This window comes from Pelodiscus sinensis, chromosome 28 (assembly GCF_049634645.1).
Source record: "Pelodiscus sinensis isolate JC-2024 chromosome 28, ASM4963464v1, whole genome shotgun sequence".
In the NCBI taxonomy this organism is placed as follows: Eukaryota; Metazoa; Chordata; order Testudines; family Trionychidae; genus Pelodiscus; species Pelodiscus sinensis.
The window spans coordinates 3797413-3820395 of NC_134738.1; the positions used below are offsets into that span (position 1 = coordinate 3797413).

Below are 22983 nucleotides of genomic sequence, written 5' to 3' on the forward strand. Positions count from 1 at the left end.
GAGTCTGCCCCTGAGGGGCGGACCAGGACTACAGAGAGATTTCACCCCAAATTGTGGACTAGCCTCTGATGAGGATGGCTCAGTAGGCTGTGACCTTTGCCCCTAGTTAAAGAGCCAGAATTTGAGGGGAGAGTCACCGTGAGCCACTGAGGTAAACACTAACCGCCAGGAAGCACAGGACCCTCGGGGCCCGGCCGGAGCTTTGCCACCACGGATGTTGGGAAGTGTTGGATACGGAAAGCAGTTACCTCACCGCCTTCTGGGCACCAGCAGGTACATGCAGATAGCTGGGAAGGCAGCGGAATGGTGTCCCTGGCCTCTGTTTGTCTGCAAATGGGCGACAGGAGAGGGACCACGTGAGGATTCCCTGTTGTGTTTCCTCCCTCTGGGATATCTGGCGCTGGCCACTGTGGGCAGACAGGACACTGGGCTAGAGGGACCTTTGGTCTGACCCAGCCTGGCTGCTCTTAAGTTCTTACGTTCTAACATCAATATTGTCAACAAGAGGTGCTAAGGGGACTAGCACGGATCAGTGTGGTTTCTGAAGACATTCTGGTTCGCAGACATGGCAGCACCGTGGTAGAAGCTGTGACAAATCGTGACCACAACCTCATCTGCCCGTGAGAAAGGGGCCAGGGAAGTAAACTTAAAATGAATTAAAAATAAGATGAAATTGTAACACACTCCTCACACTAACCCAATCCCCATTATTCCCTTCCCCCTCCATCGTTCTCACGGTCCAGCCTTCCCTTTCCTTCCTTTTTAAATTTCAATCAAGCAGTGATATGAATGGCCCTGTTGTGCAGCTAAACTAGAGATTTAAGAATCCCTAGACTCTGACCCCTTTTATTTATGAAAATGAAAATGGGAAATTACAGGAGCGCGAATGGAGACCGTTCCATCGCACTGTTCGAAAGTTTAAAAGATGCAGTTTAACACAGAATGTTCACGTTTCTCAGGAAAGAAAGTCACTGCAAAGCAAGCTCTCGTTCCTCCAATCTAATCACCTGGTGGTGAAATTCCCACCCAGGATTGTCCCAAGAGTAAACTTTGTGCTAATATTATATTCTCAGTTAATTATAAAACTGTGGTATTACACTCATTCTCTACTCTCTGAGCAGGCATCTTTGATACCAAGAGAGATGTTTGTATCTGTAATGGGGTGGCACTCATCTCCTGCGAGCACCCCTCGTCTGGCCGACTGAGTTTGCCTGCACTGGCTCTTTAAAAGCCTTTTTGGCTACTCAGCCCTCTAGCCAAGTCATGCTCTGTGTAATCACAACCCCTTCCAAGGTAGACCTAACAGATGCAGATCCTGGTGCGCTCTGCTGCCATCTCCAAGTCTCTCTCTCTGCTTCCCCTCAGTCTCTTTCCCCACTCAGCGAGAGTGGCACCTCCAGGGCTTCCTGTCCTTGAGGCAACTTCCTCAGCCAGCCTGGCAGTCTGCTCACCTTGAGCTCTGCCCCACACTGACTGCTGCTGAGCTTTACAGTTCCTTTTGTAGGTCTCTCTGCCCCCCAATTGGCCAGTTCCTCTAGAGCCTCTCTAGCCTCCTGGAGGACTTATCTATGGCTCTTTCTGGGCTCAGGGCCCTGTCTGTGTTGTCACAGTCTCCACGGAAGAAAGTTATTTACCCCATCCCAGAGAGGAGCAGAAAAAAAAGCAGCCTAGACTGGCAGAGGGAAAGCAGCCAATCAAAGGGGATGCAGAAGCAGCCAATTAGAGTATGTCTAGACTACATGCCTCTGTCGCCAGCATGCATCAGTCGACAAGGGAAGCCTTTGTCGACCGCTCCCTTATGCCTCGTGTAACGACGTTTACAGGAGCGGTCGACAAAAGCTTCCCTTGTCGACCGATCTGCGTCTTGTCTCGCGCACTGTGCCGATGATCAGCTGAGCCAGCACAGCACGGTGGCCATTTTTATTTTAATGAAGCCGGGGATATTTAAATCCCGGCTTCATTGACTATGTCAGGTAGTCTATTTTACATGCCTCTGTCGCCAGAGGCATGTAGTCCAGACCTACCCTTAGTGGTCAGGAGGGCCATATAAAAAGTAGCAACAAAGGCAGAGGAAGTCAGTTGCTGCCTGGAGCTGGAAGAGAGGGAACTGGTTTCCTGGCTGGCTGAAAGAACAGCAGAACCATGGACAGTTCAGTGCAGGCAGGGACCAGGGGAAGTAAGGCACTCCTACCTGGTTGCTGGGACTGAGCAAGGACTGAGCACAGGGAGGGCTGCAGGAAGACCTTGTCTCCAGGGAGCAAGCTCTAGGGTTACATCTCCATACCAGGGCGGGGCGAAGGCAAAGGCTATGTACAATGGAAAGTGTTTGTTCTGTTCTGCCTACAGACAATGTGTGTGATTCGGCCGGGGGGACAAGCCACTGACGATCGGCTGAAGAAACTATCGAACGAGAGGAAGAGCAGTTGTGAGAGGGGGGTGCCACCCCCTTCCACGAACTGCATGGTTGCAGACACGCCCTGGACCTTGGGGGTGCTCAGGCCAGACAGGTGCCAACCTCATTCGTCTTCCTGGGAGTTTTCCCCATAGCCGCCAGAGTTCGAGGCTCATCAACTTCATGTGAAACACATAAGAACATAAGAACAGCCGTACTGGGTCAGACCAAAGGTCCTTCCAGCCCAGTATCCTGTTTACCGACAGTGGCCAGCACCAGGTGCCCCAGAGAGGGTGGACCGAAGACAATGATCGAGCGATTTTTCTCCTGCCATCTCTCTCCAGCCTCTGAAAAACAGAGGCCAAGGACACCATTTTATCCCCTGGCTAATAGCCTTTTATGGACCTAACCTCCATGAAATGATCTAGCTTCTCTTTAAACTCTGTTATAGTCCTAGCCTTCACAGCCTCCTCTGGCAAGGAGTTCCACAGGTTGACTACACGCTGTGTGAAGAAGAACTTTCTTTTATTAGTTTTAAACCTGCTCCCCATTAATTTCATTTGGTGTCCTCTAGTTCTTCTATTTAGGGAACTAATAAATAACTTTTCTTTAAAGCCACATGACGGGCTTTGCCTTGGTCCTTATTTACAGAACTTAGCAGTGGAGCTGGGGCTAAACACCTGTCAAGGGCCCCATGGGACTGTTTGTGGGAGACCTTGGTTGGGTGGTATCCACCTCCTTGGTCACTCTTGTGAGCCTCCATCTCCAGGGCAAAGGTCCTTTCTAGAAGTCTCCATTTGTGTCTCACCGATCATGTGCAGCTTTCCCGTCTTCTCCCGTGCGCTAAGGCTGGAGCTGTACGAAAGGCAGAAACGACTCAGCCTGTTTCTCTTGGTTTGGCTCAGGAGCAGAGCAGAAGAAAGTGAAGAAACAGCGCGTCACAACAGCTGTGCCTCTCCCCTTCGGCCAGTTTTCGTTTTCAGTCAGGCCATTACAGTCAGGGGTGGCTCTGTTCCGAAGCTGAGCTTCTTTGCATTTTTCTAGCTATTAACTCGGACTAGTCAAGGGGATCAGACACCCAGTTGCAAGCGACTTGAGTCCGGTCCGACCTAAGAGACGCACCATTGCCTTTATAAACCTAATCGCGTGGCAGATTTCATCCCTTTTAGTAGCAGCAGTAAGTACCTCCATACAGTCATTCTGGGGAGCACTGAAATGATTCACACGTTCAGGGTGAATTTGGCAAACAGTTCCAGCTGCAAAAACCTGAAAACAAAAATTCGGAAGATTTCAACCTTCCAATTGGAATCAACATTTGAAATGTTTTATTGGACCTGACAAATCTCCGTGGTTTTTTTTTCTCAAACATCAATTCAAAACGAATAGATTGTTGGTTCACGGAACCAAAAAAAGAAAAAGAAAAAGAAAAAGAAAAAGAAAAAGAAAAAGAAAAAGAAAAAGAAAAAGAAAAAGAAAGTATTTGCTCAGCTCCACCTCTTCACATTTCAGTGACGGGGACAGGTCATTTCCAATTCTCACCATTCGAGGGCACCAAAGTGCTAGAGAAAAAGAAATTCCATTAAAAAAAAAAGGTCTTTTGAGCTTGTCTCCAGAACCGTTCTAAGCAGGAAATCCCAGTGATGTTTTTGTTTCGTTTCAAGCCTAAGGAATAACAAGCATTGCAGCGTATGGCCCGCAGGATTTCTGTTGGCTCAAGCCAGGCGCTCACAATATGATGAGCATTAGGCAGATGACACAGTGTGTCTGTGTGCAGTGATAGACAGATGCAAGTCAGAGCAAAAACAGGAGGTTGGAAAACCTACTTTACAGCACTCAAGTGAGGATCGCGGAGCGCCAACTCATCAAGCCCTGGCGCAGGCCCGGGAGAGAGGCCCGTGTGTATCTATGGGGAAACTGAGGCACAGAGCGTTCGCAGAGAGGTTTTTCAGCACTGGCACAGTCCTGCAGCGCTCACTGACATCAGCAAGGGCTGTGAAAATTGGGCAATAAATGGTGTACCCCAAAGGGGTTTGTGGGAGAGCGGGGCACCTTCCCCTCACAGCGCCAGGAGAGAACCCAGGAGTCCTGATTCCCTGCCCAGAGCTGTAGCCCCTCCATGTGCTGAGGGTGAGGCTGTGGTCACTTCTTTCCCACTTCAGCCACCCCCAGGGTGGGGTGTGTCTGGGCACCTCCCCCTGGGCCTAGAGAGAGCTGGCATCTGAGCTGGAAATAAATCACCCTGCAGCTCCAGCAGGCCCAGGGCTGGGGGCGGGAAGGCAGATCTCGCCCACCTCCTCCACGGGAAGCTGCCTCAACAAGCACCGGGCCCCGGGCCTGTTGGTGTGTCAGCTCCCAGGCGGCAAGTCTGTGCTGGCCCTGCAGTGGGAACGCCAGAGTCACACCTGGTGCCTCTTCCTATCTCTCTGCCCCACGCCCTCCTCCTCCCCCGGCCCCGACTGGCCTGCACCCGGCTTTCCGGGGCAGCTGGGCCGGGGCCAGTTCTGGTTGTGCCCCTCCGCCGTACTGCCCCTGAAGCCCCAAGACAGGGTGCCCGAGGCTGGCGGCCCCGGTGGGCAGAGCTGGGTGGTGCCCCACGGAACGTCTCCCAGGCCCTGACTCAAGCCTTGGCACTGAAGCCGCTTTCCCGGATCGCTGGCAAGAAAGGCGGGATGGGCTCCGTGCCGTAGGCCTGGGCAGCGGTTCCGGGAGGGACTCGGCACCTGCATGGGGCTGGGCGGCTTTTGACCCAGCTTAACGCCCTCTTATGACTCTGTTTCCCTTGGTTATTCTCAGGCAGCTGCTTTTGGGCCGTCGGCTGCGCGTTTCCCAGGCAGAGCCGCGGTTTGGCTTTTCTTCCCTGGCAGCAAAACCAAACAACATCTCCAGGGGATTCTCGGGGGGGGGGGGGGGGGGTGAGCCATTTTCTGCCTCGCCTGGGCGATGCCGTACACATTGAATTCCCTGGCATGCGAAGGGTGAAAAGAGAAATCAGTGATTTGTTTTACAGGCGCAACACCGGTTTGTGGAAACCGTCACAATCCGAGCAGTTTAAGAAAAATGATTAACATCAGGTAAAGAAGAGAAGCAAACATTGAGCAGAGGGGGGAAGGGGAGGGAGTAGGGAGAGCGTGTGGGGTGGGGAGCCATTTTGGGGTCAGGGGCCGCTCACGCGCAATAAATCAGTCGGGGGCTGCACACAAGTGAGAAGCAAGAAAAAAAAAACCCCTCACCCTCTCTGGCATGGTCCCCGATCGAGGAGCAGAAAAACCCTCCTCATGCTCCCTCGCACACCTGAGCCTAGGGTGGCCTGGGCTAGTAGATTTTGTCTGCTTTAGCCCTGTGGGAGGATGGGGCGCCAGCACAGGCTCCCCGATGCTGGGGGGAGCCCCGAGCCGCAGGCGCTGGATCCAAGAGAGCCAGGGACTGCACCCAGCCCCCGGGCGTGAGGTTCCCCACCCCGGTGTAGGGTGACCAGATAGCAAGTGTGAAAAATCCGGGTGGGGGAGGAGGATGAGAGGTAACAGGCTCTGATCCCCCTAGGAAGGGGGCGTGAGCGGGGTCCCACGCATCTGACAGGATCATTCAGATGAGGAAAGCATCCCAGGTCTCCGCGGGTATTTTTCATACAGGACATAGTAACGGCCAGGCGGCCAGGCTCGCGCTGTCTTCTCCCCCTGCGTTACCCAGCAGGCCGTGCGAGCCTGCCAGTTCACCGCCGTTTTGCTCTGAGTAGCGCTGAGAACCAAACAGGCCGATGCTCTTTGCCTGTGTGACGAGATCGGAAAGTGAGTGGAAACAGCCCCCAAGGAATAACCCCCCAGCCTACGTGCCTTCCTTGGCTGAGCAGAACTGGATTATTGGCTCTCCATGTCCTCCCCAAGGGCGGTGTGTCGGGGTCACAGCAGTGTGCTCCAGCTGCGCTGTTGTTCCCTGGAGCCCTGGGGAGCAGAGCGTAACTTAGAGCAGCCCCGAGGCGGCTGTGACTTGCACAGAGAGGACCAGACAAGGCCTTGCATGGCACCTGGGATTAAAGGCACTTTAAGCCGCCCATTCGCTGGGAATCGGCTATTTAATGCCACCGGCCCCAGCTTGGGGTGAGCCCCTAGATTTGACAGTACCCCAGGCATGAGGGGCTGCACTGCCAGTTGCGGGGAGCAGGGGCGGGGGGCAGGGAGAAAGGGAGCGCACATCCCCTGTCTCCTCTCCCTCCCCGTTGGGCCTGCTGGTCTCTCCAGCCACCCTTGCAGAGGGAAAGCGGGCACCGCTCAGCGGCTCGGGACAGGAGAGCGGATTGCGAAAGGGGCCGGGAACAGCTGCTGAGAGAAGCACTTCACCCCACCCCATTGCTGGAGCAGAGGGAAGCGCAGCCCCCCCCAGGCATGAAACCAGTCAGGCCAGTTTCATAGACTCTCCGAGAGCAGAGACAATCAGCTGGCAAGGAGGGCGGGCCAGAGCCGGGATGTGCAGGAGCTGGGAGCGCTGAGTGGGTCTGGGCACCTCCACGGAGACCTCCGGGCTCCCCAGCCTCCAGGCACAGCCCCTGCGGGAGGGGACTCCTCCTCCAGGCTGGGCCTCCTTGGAGCTCCCTTGTGATCCAGGTGACAGAGCCGATGCCGGCCCCTCCGGCCAGACGCGCCCGGGGCTCAGGGTCAGCTCTGCCTCTGCCCCTGTCTCTGGCCCTGGCCTGGGTTCTCTTGGAACCAGCTCGCTCCCAGCAATGTCCATCTGGGAACCCCCTCGTCCACCAGTTCCTGGAGATCGGGGCTGACCAGCGGGTCCCCGCCCAGCACCGGGTCCCATGCTCACTGGATCCGCTCTACAGCATCGTCCGGCGCTACCTGGATGTGATCCAGCAGAACCCCTTCCCCACAGGTGAGCCACAGGGGGGCTAGAGAGCTGGGGGGCAGCCTGCCCCCCCCCAGTGCCAGAGAAAGGGGCCCACTCAGGGAAGGCGTCCCGGCAGTCGGGGTGCTGATCGGAGCGGTGCCGGCGGCAGGTTTTGGCTGGGGGTCGACCGCCAAACGACATTTTCAGCCGACTGGAAAATCAAAGGAAAACTCCTTTTGGCGTTAACGACTTGTGGGAACCGTTCCCCTGGCTAACAGCTGAGAAGTGGGACAGAGCAACAGGCCAGGAACCCTCCGGTGTGGTCTGCGCTGCTTTGGGCCAAGCAATTCCAAACTGGGGCGAGGCTGGGGGTCACCCAATTGGCGTTTTCTGCTGGGGGGAGGGAAGAAGTCGTGCTCAGAAATCTGCCCCGGCGCTAGTGCTGGGCATGCAGGGGGCGCTGGCCCTGAGGGGGGCTTCTGAGCACCAATGGCCCCGAGTCCCCGTGGAAACCCACCGCCACGGCCTACCGGCGGGGGCAAAGCAGCGGGGAAGAGCGTCGCCAGTGGAAGGGAGACGTGGGGGGACGGCGGCCGGTTCGGATGTTCCACGGGCTGTTTTGTTTCACAGGGCTGCTCCGGGTGGCCCTGAATCAACCGTCCTCAGTCAGAACCTCTCAGGTGAGCAGGGCGGGGGGGGGGGGGGGGGGGGGGTTGTACCCCTCCCGGGCGGCATGGCCCGGCTTCACTCGCTCCTCGTGGGGGGGTCTCTGCCTGGGGCCCAGCTCTGGCACTGCAGGCTGCCTGGGTGGGCACCAGGACTCCCTCGGTGCACGAGGGCGGGTGAAGGAGGGGCCGGGTGGGTGAGCTGTGTGGGGTGTGCAGAAGGCTGAGGCGGAGGGTACAGGAGGGGTGGGGCAAGGAGTTTTGGGGAAAGGGGAGGGGGTGGGGACGAGTGGCAGGGTAGAGCGGGGGGGGTTGGGGTGGGGGGGTCAAAGGGAGGGCGGGGGATGGGCAGGACAAGGGGAGGGCAGGGGAGGAGCAAAGGGTGGGGCAAGAGGAGGGCAGGGGATGGGTATGGCAAGGGGATGAGTGGGGTGGACCAAGCGGAGGGTGTGGGAGATGAGTGGGGGCCAGGGCAAGGGGAGAGTGGGGCAGGGGAGTAGGGCCAGGGAAGGCCCCCCTGAGGTGGCCCCTGCTCACTCGCCCCTAGGTGGTGCACTACCAGGTGGGCTATGTGGTCTGCGCCGTGATTGCTGCGCTCTTCTTCGTGGCGGTGCCGGTGACCGGCCTGTGCTTCTGCTGCTGCCGGCGCCGGCGGCGCTGCGGGGGGCACATCAAGGCCTATCGCCGCTCCCTCGCCTGCTGGCGCAACCTCCTCACGGTCTGCCTCTTCCTCACCACCGCCATCCTCCTGTGAGTGAGGGCGCCGGGCGGGAGGCGGGGAGCGGAGACGGCAAACCGCGTGCTCACTGGGGATGGCGCAGGGGAGCTAGTCCAGGGGGCACCGAGAGGGGACAATATACCGTAGGGCAGCACATGGGGGCAGGGCTGGGCCGCTGGGGCTCATCTCCCTTTGGGCACTTCCTGGGCACTGGGGCAGGAGGGAAAGGGGCATGCGAGGCTCTCCATGCAGGATCCAGGGCGCACTGGCTGTCACAGCTGAATTTTCAACCCATCCAGGACAAGCCCCCCCATTTCCCCTCGCCCCCAGTGACCCATCCCCCTAGTCTCACCACTGAGCCCTGGCCCGCCACGGACCTGCCCCTGCGGCCCTTCGTCTCTGCCCCGCCCCTGCCAGCCCAGCGCTGGAGCTGAGGGCTTGGCCCCGGCCCGGCCCATGACGGTCGATTCGGTCGCCTTGGGGCACTGCGCACAGGTGACCTGGTCTGGCCTCGTCCCCCGCAGGGCCGGCGTGATCTGCGCTTTCGTTGCCAACCACTGGGTGAAGGAGCAGATGGAGCCCGGCGCCCGAGCCGTGCCAGCCACGTTCCGCACTTTGAGGCAGCACGTTAGCAGCATCCCCCAGGTGAGCCGGAGCCGCCCGGCCTGCTGGCGGTCAGCCTGCAGGGCCGGGAGAACGGTCCCAGTAGCTGCGCAGGGCTGCCGGGTGTGTCTGTGCTGGGGATGGAGAGGCAAGCAGGGATGGGGCCCGGTTCCCAGGCTGCGTCAGGGGGGCTGCGGCATCCTACTCCTCCCTGGAATCCTGTTTAGGCCCCAGGTCTCCTTCCTAGTCTGTGGGGCTTGTGCAGACCTTGGCTAGAAGGGCGTGAGAGGGGCGGGCACCAGCAGGCCTGGCTCTGCTCCAGCCCGGGGCGTCAGGTCCGGAGTGGGAAGCCCAGGAGAGGGGGATGGTGCGTCAGGAGCAGCAGGCGCTCCTTAAAGTGGGGGGCTGCCACACCCCTTCCCTGGGAGCCCTACCCGCCATGCCAGCTCTTCCCCCACCCCAAGCACCACTGCCCCTTGCTCCTCCCCACCACCTTCCTCTCCCCCTCACTCGGTAAAAAGTGCAGGACCACCTCGTGGGAGCTGGGGCTGCCTGTCTCCAGGATCCCGCCCGGAGCCAGGGAGCACCGAGCGCTGTGCCGCCCAGAAAACAAAACGCGCTCCCAGCACTTGTACCTGCTCTCCCCGGTGGGGCAAACAGGCTGAAACCACCGAAATCAACAAGCTGCTCTCAGGCCAGGGCAGGCGGACGCCGCGGAGAGGGGCACGGTGGACGGAGAGATTCCGTAAGGCGGGCGGGCGGGAGTCTCCAGCCAGCGGGGTGCTGGGAGGCTAGATGGACACAGGAGCGAAGGGGGAGACAGGCGCGGGTACTACGAGGGTGGATCAGACGAGGGGTCTGTATGAGGATGGATACATTGGGCCCCAGGATCCAACAGTCCACTGCAATCCCTGCCCGTGCTGCGAGGGCTGACTCAGAGCCGGGTCCCCAGGGCCCAAGGGCAGGCTCTGTCATGGCCGGCATGTCAGCCACTTTCTGCTCTGGTTGGCCGAGGGCCCCCCGGCAGGCCGAGCTGGCTGCCGAGTCACGGCCACAGCAGGGCTGCTCAAGGGCCGGTGCGCTAATGCAAGGAGACAGGCGCGAATCCAGGGCATGGAAATCAGCATGAATGTCCCCCGAGCCTGGGGATGACACATGTCACCTCTGCGATGTGCTGGGGAAAGCACGGAGCCAGGAAGGGCCGGGGAGGGGCCCAGCAGTCAGGGCAATGCGCAGTCCAGCCAGCAGGGCACAGATGCACCCGTGTCCCTATTGCTCTGAGGGTCGGGTGCTGGGCAAAGGGGGGATCCGTGGCAGGTTGGGTGCTGGGCGGAGGGGGGATCCGTGGCGGGTCGGGCGCTGGGCAGAGGGGGGATCTGTGGCGGGTCGGGCGCTGGGCGGAGGGGGGATCCGTGGCGGGTCGGGCATGGGCGGAGGGGGGATCCGTGGCGGGTTGGGCATGGGCGGAGGGGGGATCCGTGGCACGTTGGGCACTGGGCAGAGGGGGGATCTGTGGCGGGTCGGGTGCTGGGCAGAGGGGGGATCCGTGGCACGTTGGGCGCTGGGCAGAGGGGGGATCTGTGGCGGGTTGGGTGCTGGGAGGAGGGGGGATCCGTGGTACATTGGGCGCTGGGCAGAGGGGGGATCCGTGGCGGGTTGGGCGCTGGGCGGAGGGGGGATCCGTGGCACGTTGGGCGCTGGGCAGAGGGGGGATCCGTGGCGGGTCGGGCGTGGGCAAAGGGGGGATCCGTGGCACGTTGGGCGCTGGGCAGAGGGGGGATCCGTGGTGGGTCGGGCGCTGGGCGGAGGGGGGATCCGTGGTGGGTCGGGCGCTGGGCGGAGGGGGGATCCGAGGCGGGTCAGGGGCTGGGCGGAGGGGGGATCCATGGCGGGTCGGGTGCTGGGCGGAGGGGGGGATCCGTGGCGGGTAGGGCGCTGGGCGGAGGGGGGATCCGAGGCGGGTCGGGTGCTGGGCGGAGGGGGGATCCGTGGTGGGTCGGGTGCTGGGCGGAGGGGGGATCCGTGGTGGGTCGGGTGCTGGGCAGAGGGGGGATCTGTGGCGGGTCGGGCACTGGGCGGAGGGGGGATCCGTGGCGGGTCGGGCTCTGGGCGGAGGGGGGATCCGAGGCGGGTCGGGTGCTGGGCAGAGGGGGGATCCGTGGTGGGTCGGGCGCTGGGCGGAGGGGGGATCCGAGGCGGGTCAGGGGCTGGGCGGAGGGGGGATCCGTGGCGGGTCGGGTGCTGGGCGGAGGGGGGATCCGTGGTGGGTCGGGTGCTGGGCGGAGGGGGGATCCGTGGTGGGTCGGGTGCTGGGCGGAGGGGGGATCTGTGGCGGGTCGGGCGCTGGGCGGAGGGGGGATCCGTGGCGGGTCGGGCTCTGGGCGGAGGGGGGATCCGAGGCGGGTCGGGTGCTGGGCGGAGGGGGGATCCGTGGCGGGTCGGGCGCTGGGTGGAGGGGGGATCCGTGGCGGGTCGGGCGCTGGGCGGAGGGGGGATCCGAGGCGGGTCAGGGGCTGGGCGGAGGGGGGATCCGTGGCGGGTCGGGTGCTGGGCGGAGGGGGGATCCGAGGCGGGTCAGGGGCTGGGCGGAGGGGGGATCCGTGGCGGGTCGGGCTCTGGGCGGAGGGGGGATCCGTGGTGGGTCGGGTGCTGGGCGGAGGGGGGATCCGTGGTGGGTCGGGTGCTGGGCGGAGGGGGGATCCGTGGCGGGTCGGGTGCTGGGCGGAGGGGGGATCCGTGGCGGGTCGGGCTCTGGGCGGAGGGGGGATCCGTGGCGGGTAGGGCGCTGGGCGGAGGGGGGATCCGAGGCAGGTCGGGTGCTGGGCGGAGGGGGGATCCGTGGCGGGTCGGGCGCTGGGCAGAGGGGGGATCCGTGGCGGGTAGGGCGCTGGGCGGAGGGGGGATCCGTGGCGGGTCGGGTGCTGGGCGGAGGGGGGATCCGAGGCGGGTCAGGGGCTGGGCGGAGGGGGGATCCGTGGTGGGTCGGGCTCTGGGCGGAGGGGGGATCCGTGGCGGGTCGGGCACTGGGCGGAGGGGGGATCCGTGGCGGGTCGGGCTCTGGGCGGAGGGGGGATCCGTGGCGGGTCGGGCTCTGGGTGGAGGGGGGATCCGTGGCGGGTCGGGCTCTGGGCGGAGGGGGGATCCGTGGCGGGTCGGGCTCTGGGCGGAGGGGGGATCCGTGGCGGGTCGGGCACTGGGTGGAGGGGGGATCCGTGGCGGGTCGGGCTCTGGGCGGAGGGGGGATCCGTGGCGGGTCGGGCTCTGGGCGGACGAGGGATCCGTGGTGGGGCTGGGCCTCTGCTGGGGGCCAGGGTTCTGCTGCGTGGGAAGCCATGGACTGGAGGGTGGAATTCGTGAGCTGCACAGTGGGATTTTCGTCCCCTGAGGGTGAAATCCCAGGTGCTAGTTCAGGGGGATTGGCATGGCCCCCCGGAGCTCCGCCTTAGCCCACGGCAGGCCGGCTCAGCGGAGGTTTGGGTGTAAGCGGGAGCAAAGCCAGTGAGTGTGTGACACTGCCCCTAGCCCGGTGCGGAGGGGCTGAAAAGGGGCGGGAGGAGGTCTGCGGGAGGGAGGACTTCAATCATCCCAGATCCCCAGCGCCTTCAGGCTTTGCCCAGCGGCCTGGATTAACGAATGGGGCAGGCTGGAGAGATGAGCTTCCCCGGCCACCCTGCGTGGTCCTGGCGAGTGCAGCGGGGCCCACCCAGCGATGATTTGGAGCTGTGTTGGAAGGGAGGCCCAGGGGGTGCCGTCCAGACGTCTCTCTCAGAAGCCCTCCCGTGGGCTGGGTCCCTGCCCAGCACCTGGCCTGAGAGCCCATGGCCTAGGGCGTGAGCCGAGAGCCGTGGCTGCGTAGCGTTCATCGGCGATTGTTTGGGCTGGGCCGAGGTTTGCCCAGGAAGCAGGGATCCCCCGTCTGCGTGGTGGGTGGAGAAGCCAGGGCCGGGGCCGGGAGCTCTTGGCAGCGTCCGTCTCAGCCCTTGTCTTCGCTAGGAGGTGGTTAGAGCATGACGTGGCAGGGAGGAGTGAGCGACCGTGGCGCCGGGGAGAGGGGACCCCGGCCTGCTGTTGCTCGTGGTGACAGCCCCCAGGACCAGCTGGCAGCCACATGCCGGAGACCACGACCCGTCCTTGGCCGCAGTCAGCTGACTCTGCTCGTTACAGTCACGCTCCAATGGGGCACAGCCTGTGGGACGACCCCGCAGGAGAACCGGGGGGGGGGGATGCCCTGGGCCGTCTCTGTGCAGAATGGGGACGGCTGCGTGGAACAGACCAACCCGCGGGCGGGAGCACAATGACCCATGCCCGAGGGGCCAGCGGGGGAGCCCCCTGCAGCCAGTGACCCTGCTGACGCCATCTGCGGGGGCTGAGACCTCTCCGCTTGTCTCTCCGGCAGGGGGTGCAGTCCGTGGTGGAGCAGTTTGCGGTGCCCAGGCAGCAAATGATCAGCGACCTGGACAGTGAGTGTCTGGCCACTGGCTCTTCTGGGCCAGAGCTGCCCCCCTTCTCCCTGGGAGACTGGGGGGAGAGAGCGGCTCCGCGATTGACCCTGGGTCCCAGGCCTCCCCTCGGCGCAGTTCTCACGGGTTTCTCTGCACGGCCCTTACACCATCCATGGCAAAGCTCCCGGGCATTCGGCGGGGAGCAGAGTCGAATCATTCAGCCCCGGTTGTATCCACTGGATACGCAGCGTCCGGCCTCCCTGGTCACCTGGCGCTCGTGGCAGAACCCTTCCCCTGCCCCCACTGAACCAGATTTCCCTCAGCACTTGCCCTGCAACAGGAAAATCCCCACTGGACCACACAGCAGCCTCCCGTCGGAGCGGCCAGACTGGCTCACACTGGGTCCATCAAGCCCAGATCCCATCTGCCGACAGCGGCCAATGCCCAGAGGGAGTGAGCAGAACAGGCAGTCACCAAGGGATCCCTCCCCCGTCACCCAGCCCCTGACAAACAGAGACTAGGGTCCTGGCTAATAAGTACTGATGGACCCATCCGCTATGCATTGATCTAGTTCTTTCTTCAACCCTGTTAAAGTCCTGGTCTTCACAGCCTCCCCTGGCAAGGAGTTCCACAGGTTGAAATGAGAAGGAGCGATTTCTCAGCAGGGCTGCTTTAACCCCGCCCCAAGTGCTTCTGGGCATCTCCTTGGCCCTCACCCCAGCCTGTGTGGAGCTGGGAGTGGTTCTTCCTTACCAGGTCAAGCCAGCCGAGGCGGTCCAGTCTCTGGAGAGATGTTGAGCAGGCCTGGGTGGATGTGGGGTCTTGAGAGCCAGGAGAGGGTCCCCAAGGTTGGCCGCCGGGGAGAGGAGAAGGTGGAGACGAGGCCAGCCCCTGCTCTCAGTCGCCGGCACAACGGCATGGAAGTCGGTGAAGCTGGCGTGGCACCACGTGCCGGCTTTGCGTGTGTTAGTGAGGGGCAGCGCCTCGGAATGGCTACGGCCCACGGGGGCTACGAGACACGCCGCGTCCGTACGCTCAGGGCCAGGGCTGACCGGGCTGGGCTCCCGGACCCCGATTCCAGCGCCTACGCCACGGGGCCTGCCTGCAGCGTGTGGCGTCCTCGCCCGTGGCGAGCCCGTCCCACGGAGGCCGGCGGCAGCCGCTCACGTAGGGCCGTTGGGTGCGTTTCAGGCATCAGCCGCAGCCTCGGCCTCTCGGTCCATTCGCTGCTGAAGGAGCAGGTGCACTCAGCGCTGGAGGCCGTGCAGGGCAGAGCCCAAGGTAAGACGGAGGCTTGGCTTCTCCTGCGGGACGACCTGTCCCCCTTGGCGTCAGAAACGAAAGGGGCTGACTCCAGACCAGGGGAGCCTTCTCATGCCAGGCTAGGGTGGGGAAGGGTCCAAACCGCTACCTCTGCCTGCCGCGGGGGTCCCTGCCCCACACTGGGCAGGGGCTGGCCCCCCATCTCACCCCTCACCTGTGACCCAGGGTGCCTGTGGCAGCCCTCACTGAAAATGCCAAGGGAGAGCAGACCCCCCCCCCCCCCCCACCTTGCAACCCTGGTGGTTAACACTGAAGTGAAATCACCGCCCAGTCTCAGACTGGCTCCTGATTCCCCCATGCTGGTTACTGGGAAGCTGAAAACAGAAACCCCCCAGCCTCCTTCACTGCCTGCCAGCTCCCTGGCTCCCCGTCAGCACCGAGGTCCAGTACAGCGAGAAGTGGTTTCAAAACTCAGCTCACGTCCACAGCACGTCCTTCTGCCCAGCGGGTCGGCCACGTTCCCAGCTCACTGCTCGTTCGGATCGTGCCCAAAATGCCACCGGCCAGCCAATGCGTTAGGGGCTAACACGCGAGGTTTATTGTAAAGAAAAAAGTACAAGAGGAGCCTTGTTAGATGGCAAAGCGCTCGGCTACCTACAGAGACGCCAGAGTCCTGGCATCAGGTTCTTAGCAGAACTGGTGAGTCTGCGGCCTGGGGAAGAACATCACCAGCATGGATGGGTCCGTCCGTCCTTCCTTCAGAGCTTCAGTTTGTAGGAACGTTCGTCCAGCGGCAGGGAGCAGGAAGGGAGACAAAATGAATATAAACGGCAGCCGCATCTTCTCCGTTTTGCCGTGGGGCTGCTACTTCCTGGCTATGTCTACACTGGCGGCTTCTTGCCCCAGAAATATGCAAATAAGGCTAAGCGTGGAATATCATAGAATCATAGAATCCTAGGACTGGAAGGGACCTCGAGAGTCATCGAGGCCAGTCCCCTGCCCTCATGGCAGGACCAAGTATTGTCTAGACCATCCCTGATAGACATTTATCTAACCTACTCTTAAATATCTCCAGAGATGGGGATTCCACAACCTCTCTGGGCAATTTATTCCAATGTTTGACCACCCTGACAGTTACCAACTTTTTCCTAATGTCCAACCTAAACCTCCCTTGCTGCGGTTTAAGCCCATTGCTTCTTGTTCTATTCTCAGAGGCCAAGATGAACAAGTTTTCTCCCTCCTCCTTATGACACCCTATATACTACACTGATTATTTTCAGGAAGAACGGCATTGCACAAGAGGGTTTTTCTTGCGCTAGAAGGAGCAGTGTAGACGCTCCTTCTGGAGCAAGAGCCTCTTCTGCAAAAATGGCCGCTCATTAGGTATGCAAATGAGTCTCAGCGATATTCCACGCTTAGCCTCATTTGCATATCTCTGGCGCAAGAAGCCACCAGTGTAGACATAGCCCCTGTGTCCCGCACACAAGCGTCACGGCACGTGGCGTGGGAAAGCCTTCCAAGTTCTGTCCGCTGACGCTGCTCCGTGCCTTGCCGAGTCCTAAGGCGAATCCCCCGGCCCCTTTCCTTGGCTCATTGTACAGCCGGGATGGGCCATCCACCAGGCCAGGCAGGCTGATGCCAGTCTGTCCGGGGGTGTCGCTCAGCAACGCGGCCAAGTTTGCAAACGCAGCTACCACTCCCCAGCCAAAGGTGAGACAAACCTGGGAAGAAGATCCCGGAGCCTGGCAGATCCTGACACTTGGACAGACCCTTACGTGCCCTATGGGGTCAGATTCCTGGCAATTTTATAATTGTGTCTCCCCTGTTCCGGGAGCTGCTGCCGACCCTCAGACCTTCCTCTGATCCGCTCCCCTGGTCTGGCCTCTAGCCGGAGGCTGGGACCTGGAGGGGTGGGGGTACCACCCGTGCTGAATTCGGCAGCCTGTTGAGCGGCCCCATAGCTGCTTGGGTAGCGGCCGGGCAGGGGAGCATGGGGGCGAGCCTGCCCGCGAGGCGAGAGCGGTACAGATGGAGCGGCGCCAGCACGAGCCTCGGGCTTTCTCGTTAAGACCTACAGAACTCGCGGCACCACATGGAGAGTCTCAACAAGACCGTGGGGACGCTGACCCATTACCAGGGCGAGCTGGGCCTGGCGCTGAGAGGCCGCAAGGAGAGCGCGCTCTCCCTCCTGGACGATCCGCGCTGCACGTCCTGTGCCAGGGCGCTGGACAAAGCCCAGCAGCTGGAGCTGGGAGCCGACTACAGGAGGGTGAGTGCAGGCGAGTCTGAGGGGGCGACGGGTCTCTCTGGTCCCTCTGTGCCCACTCCCTCAGCCCGCCCCCCCCACACCCGCTGGCTCCCTGCCGAGCCGGAGAGGGGAGCTCAGCCCGTCAGGGAACGATGGTTTCTTCTCGCAGGTTCCTTCGGTGGAAAAGGTTTTGAAGACGCTGCGCAGTCTCCCCAAGGCGAACTTCCCAGACTTGATCCGCCAGGTAGGGGACCGGCGAGGCCTGGGCCTGCTCTGCCAACTGGAAAGCTGCTCCGGTTTGGGGGAGAACACATCTCTTTTTGCTCTTCCAGGGCAACAGCACCTTCAACTCCATCCCAGGCCACACTGTGGGGAAGATGGCCCGGCTTGTGCAGGGTGAGCAAAGCCCTTCCATGGCCAGGGGCGTGTTGCGCTTCCAAACTCTGGGCCAGGGAGCTACAAAACCCCATTGCCGTTGAGTCCTGAGAACTGCCTCTTGCCTTTCTATGAACACAGCCTGTCTGCAGAGCCAGCAGCCATTTTATTCCCAGTGTGGCTGCAGACTGGTAGGACAGGCACCCCTGGTGCTCTTGGGGACTTTACTTCTGTTCTTTCTTGCTTGGTTGTTTCCTTAAATCTGTGCACCGGCCAGGCACCGGGGCCCACGTCCTCCAAGGAATTTAGCCACCAGGTCATATAAACATAGAATCCTAGGGCTGGAAGGGACCTCAGGAGGCCATCAAGTCCAGCCCCCTGCCCAAGGCAGGACCAATTCCAACTAAATCAACCTGGCCAGGGCTTTGTCAAGCTGAGACTTAAAAACCTCTAGGAATGGAGATTCCACCCCTCCCTAGGTAACCCATTCCAGTGCTTCACCACCCTCCTAGGGAAATAGTTTTTTCTAATGTCCAACCTAGACCTCCCCCACTGCAACTTGAGACCATTGCTCCTCGTTCTGCCATCCATCACCACTGTGAACAGCCTCTCTCCATCCTCTTTGGAATCTCCCTTCAGGAAGTTGAAGGCTGCTCTCAAATCCCCCCTCGCTCTTCTCTTCTGCAGACTAAACAAACCCCAGTCTCTCAGGGTATGTCTACACTTGCACCCTAGTTTGAACTAGGGATGCAAATGCAGGCATTCGAAATAGTCAATGAGGTGGGGATTTAAATATCCCGCGCTTCGTTAGCATGATCTCGCTGGTGCGCTAGTCTGAATCACAGCTGATTCGAACCAGGAAGTACGCACCGGAACCCATTGGTTCAAACTCACATTACTCCAGTGTAGACATACCCTCAGTCTCTCCTCATAGGTCGTGCGCTCCAGCCCCCTAATCATTTTGGTTGCCCTCCACTGGACCCTCTCCAATGCATCCACATCCTTTCTATAGTGGGGGGCCCAGAACTGGACACGGTACTCCAGGTGTGGCCTCACCAGAGCCAAATAAAAGGGAAAGTCCCACTGATTCCAGTGGCAGTTGGGCACCTAAATACCTTTGAGCCTGTGGGCCTGGGAAATTATCCTGCTTGTGTCCAATGGAGCCGAAAGAAACAAGCAAGTCTTTATACGGGGGTCACGAACCCCTGGAAATAGGAGCAAGTAGCAGCAATACTGAAGGGCAGTAAATCTTAAGGAAGTAAAGGACTCAGCCAAAGAGCCACAGCAGAGACCAGCTCCCCGCGGTGCTTGGTGCAGGCACGGTAGGAGACAGTCGAAATAGGCCAGACCACGTGGGAGGGTAAGAGACTGACTCAAGGTCACCCAGCACATCAGTTGCAAAGCTGGGAGTTGCACTTATCCTGAAACGCGGGCCAAGGTCCTATCCATTGCAGAGGCCTCAGCCTGGGGTAATGGGAGTCTCAGCGTGTGCGTCTACACTGCAGCGTAACAACCAGCCTCGGGCTGAGGCTTGAGCCCAACCCCCCCTACGGTCCACACAAGGCAAATGGCTCTGGCACAGGCCAGCAAACGTACAGGACTTGGGTCCTATGCGCCATCTGAGCCCGAGAGCTGGGTCCGTACCTGCGACATGGGTCCGAGCACCATGATCTGGCAGAGGTTGGGGTCAGGGTGTGTTTCCAGCACCGGGTGAGGGGCAGGCTCCTCTAGGACTCTGGCACAGGTGGGGTGAGAGGCCCCCTGCCCCCCAGAGGACGGATGTATTTTGTGACTGGGCCTGTAAGATCAAGCTTCTTTGGGCCACAGAGAAGGACCAACGCTTGCCTGCTCCCCCTCCATGCCAGCTGCAGGGCTAGTCCCTCCTGCCTCCCCCCTCTCACCTTGCAGAGCTAAAGGACGAAGTGAACCAGGCCAGCGGGAAACTTCAGTCTCTGGCAGACAGCTTCCCCGTGGCCAGGCACACGCAGCCCCTGACGGACGCCCTGATGCAGGCAGAGCAGAGGAGCCGCCCTTACCTTCAGGAGGTGACACGCTATGAAAGATACAGGTAACGGCGAGGAGCTGCAGCTGTTTGAATCTAGGAGCCTGATCTGAGGCTCACCCCAGTGGGACTCAGGATTCAGGCAGGTTACACCTGTATAAAACCAGGGGAAGGGAAATCAGAGGCAGCGTAGCGATTTTCCTGGTTCAGCCTCTGGGAATGGTCCTAATCCCTTGTGTCAACCTCCCACTTCTTACCATTGGAGCTAAGGGAGCCACTCTATTAGCTGGAAGCAGTAGTAGGCTGTTATCCTTTGCTGGCCCACCACTCGCAGAAGTTCCACACACATTGTCAGTGTATCGTGCTTCTTTAAGGGGTCCACAGTGTCTCATATCAGCACTGGCTGCTCCTGGGTCGAAGCCCTCTGGCTGCTGAGAGTTCACTGAGGCTGGAAACCTTCCCGGTGGTCACTCGACTTCTTGCCAAGAGGCCCCGGGTGGCTCTGCGGCCGTGTCAGTGCCCTAACGTCCAGGGGTGCTCGGTTCCGATCCAGGGCAGGCAGGTGCATGGCTCCAGTCTGCCCCCCTGGGAGGGAGGCTTTTGACTTCCTGCCTCTGCTACCAGCGACTGAGGGCTCGGGCCTGAGGATGAATTTAGGGTGGGGGGTGAGGCAGAAGAGGGGACTCGCTCTTTACCTGACCCCTCTGCCTCTTCTCTCCGCAGGTGGATTGTGGGCATCCTGCTGTGCTCCGTGGTGCTGCTGGTGGTGGTCTGCAACCTCCTGGGCCTGTCCCTCGGGATGTGGGGGCTCGCCAGGCGGGAGGATCCCAGCGACTACGAATGCAGAGGAGCGGCTGGGGCCAAACTCCTCTTGGTGTAAGGGCTGTGGCTGGGCTTGCGGGGGCAAGTTCCGGGGGGAGGGGGGCGAGACTCTCTGTGGTGTGGGTGGCCGGTGCTCTGCAGCCGGCCAGACTAGCTGATCTCTGGTCCCCGCAGTGAGGGGACACAGCATGGGGAGTGGCCGGTACCCCGCCCCCCCTCGGCGGGAGGCTCTCCATGGGGAGGTGGCACTTTAAAGGGCGGAGGTGCCTGGTGACACGCAAAGTGGGGAGGGGGCGGGATCCTCTGGCTGGGTGGCAAGCTGCCGTCAGGCAGGTGCCTCAGGGCCTGGTGATTCCAAAGGGCGGGGGGGCTCCCGTCACTGTCGCCATGGCGCCCGCAGCCCCGGGCCCTTTAAATTGCTGCCGGGGCGAGGGCCGTTAGCTGGCGGGTGACTGGCCAGTCGTGTGACCGCACCAAATCTTTGCAGTTACACGACTGTTCGATAGTCCTGGGCGGACCCCGCTACTGTCTCGGAGGCAGCACTGCGAGGTGCCAGGCACAAGCTGGTCTGTGAAGGGAGCCAGTTTAAAACCAAGCTCCCTGCACAGACCGGCTTCCTGCCGCCCCCGCTGCTGCCTCTGATAGAGAGGCAGCAGCGCGGGATGGCAGCAGCCCCTGTCCGTGCGGGGTCTGAGTGCCCCACGGACAGAGGCTGCTCTGCAGGATGCGGAGCAGCTTCTGTCCACGGGGCACTCAAGCCCCGGCTCCCACGGACAGGGACTGCTACCGTGGAGCAGCTTCTGCCCACTGCGGACCCAGGCTCACCGCGGACAGAGGCTGCTCTGGGAGATGCTACTCACGGCGAGCTGCCTTGGCCCAGGGCCACCGTCGCTGTGCAGATCTGCCCTGAGACGCGTGGACTCTAACCCGCCCGGCGTGTCTGCAGCCAGTGCCTCCCAGTGCAGGCGAGGAAGCGTAGAGCGGGGTCCGTGCAGCTGCGGAGACATGCTGCCAACCCCAGGGGCTGCAAAGAGAAGCCGGGCAGCTCCCAGCTTGCCCCCTTGTAACGCGGCTCCTTCTCTCACAGCGGCGTTGGCTTCAGCTTCCTCTTCTCCGGGCTCCTGGTTCTCCTGGTCTTCGCCACGTTCCTGGTGGGGGGCAACGTGCAGACGCTGCTGTGTAAGAACTGGGCCAATCGGGAGATTTACAAGGTGGGTCCCTGCTTCCAGGGGGTGCGGGTACAGGCTAGGGCACAGTTAGCTCCCCAGGCAGGAGAACCAGCTTGGGCAAGCCGGGCACCTTGGCTGCACCCACTGGCCCAGGGCTGAGTCACACGCTCGCTCCTTGTCACATGCATTGTGGTGATTGCTGTGTGCCCCCTGCACAGGCTCACACACATGCAGTGACTGCTGCGCACGCTCACAGGCTGTCTGGAGAACACTTCCGAACAAGCTTCAACTTAGCCAGCTCAAATCACACACCCCTTCACACACGCCTGCATGCTCCCTACTACACACGTACACACTCTTGCCACATTCCCCGCTGCACGCTCAGGGCACGCATACACCTCAGCTCTCACACGCGCATTGCAGTGCATGTCACACACTCATGTTCTCTAGCACAATCACAGAGGTGTGGTCTGGTTTTTGTTTATCATTGCCCCGTGGCTGCTATACTGGCCCGGTGTACTGGGGCCATAAAGCAGTCAGATCTAGTCCTTGCGGGGGCAGTACTGGGGAGGGGGGAGGCGCTGGGGTTAGAATCCTCACACGGGGGATGGAACCGTTCGCACAAGTGTGGATAAGTGTGAATCAGGACATGAATGACTCTGCTTGGCAGGTAGCAACTTGCCGGCAACTGACAACTCAACTGAAAGCCTTTTGCTTCATTGTAAAAACTTCTCTTCTCCGTTACCACAGTAATTAGCGGAGGGTACGTCTCCAGCACAGCCAGAGGTGGGCCTGCGGCATCCGGAGAGATCCCTATGCTAGCTTTGATCTGGCCAGCTCAAATAACAGGATCCGTGAAGGCAGGGCAGGGCAGGCTGTACAAAGCCACCCGGCACCACGAGTATGTCTATGGTGATTTGAGATGGCTAAGTTCAAGCTTGTTCGGAAGTGTCCTCCAGCCAGCCGGAGAGGGTGCGCAGCAGTCGCTGTGTGCATGTGTGTGTCTAAACTACATGGCTCCGTCGACAGAGCCATGTAGATTAAGCAGGACGACAAAGGGAAACGAAGGGGCGATTTAAATAATCGCTGCTTCATTTAAATCAAATGGCCGCCGCGCTGTGCCGATCAGCTGTTTGTCGGCTCAGCGCGGCAGTCTAGACGGGGATCTGCCAACCCCAGAGCCCTTTGTCGGCAGATCCTTTATGCCTCCTGTGACGGCGCGTTGGGGTCCCCCGCCTCCTGCACCCCCGAAATGGCACGAACAGACTCCCCCAGCCAGTAGAATGGAGGGAGTTTATTGCTTCTCCAGGATATAGCGCAGCACAGATGTCACCAGGTTACAGGAACTGGGGCTAAGAGGCCTCAGTGCCCCCCCTTGAGATGGGGGAGTCCCAGCCCGCTCCCCAGTTCCTTCTCCCCTGCTTTCCAGACAGGAACTAACTCCCTCTCCTCCAGCC

General features: G+C 60.9%; 1 protein-coding gene across 1 annotated transcript in view; it reads left to right on the top strand.

The window, feature by feature from the left end:
• Positions 1–6470: 6470 nt before the first annotated feature.
• Positions 6471–22983, top strand: part of PROM2 (prominin 2) — a 38545-nt gene continuing 22032 nt past the window's right edge. Inside the window, exons 1-12 of the mRNA XM_075910694.1 lie at positions 6471–7264; positions 7850–7899; positions 8432–8634; positions 9127–9247; positions 13602–13665; positions 14839–14928; positions 16980–17179; positions 17328–17402; positions 17491–17554; positions 19442–19601; positions 20259–20411; positions 21445–21568. Of these exons, the coding sequence (XP_075766809.1) occupies positions 7003–7264; positions 7850–7899; positions 8432–8634; positions 9127–9247; positions 13602–13665; positions 14839–14928; positions 16980–17179; positions 17328–17402; positions 17491–17554; positions 19442–19601; positions 20259–20411; positions 21445–21568 (1566 nt within the window). The 5' untranslated portion in view covers positions 6471–7002. The remainder of the gene's footprint in view (positions 7265–7849; positions 7900–8431; positions 8635–9126; positions 9248–13601; positions 13666–14838; positions 14929–16979; positions 17180–17327; positions 17403–17490; positions 17555–19441; positions 19602–20258; positions 20412–21444; positions 21569–22983) is intronic.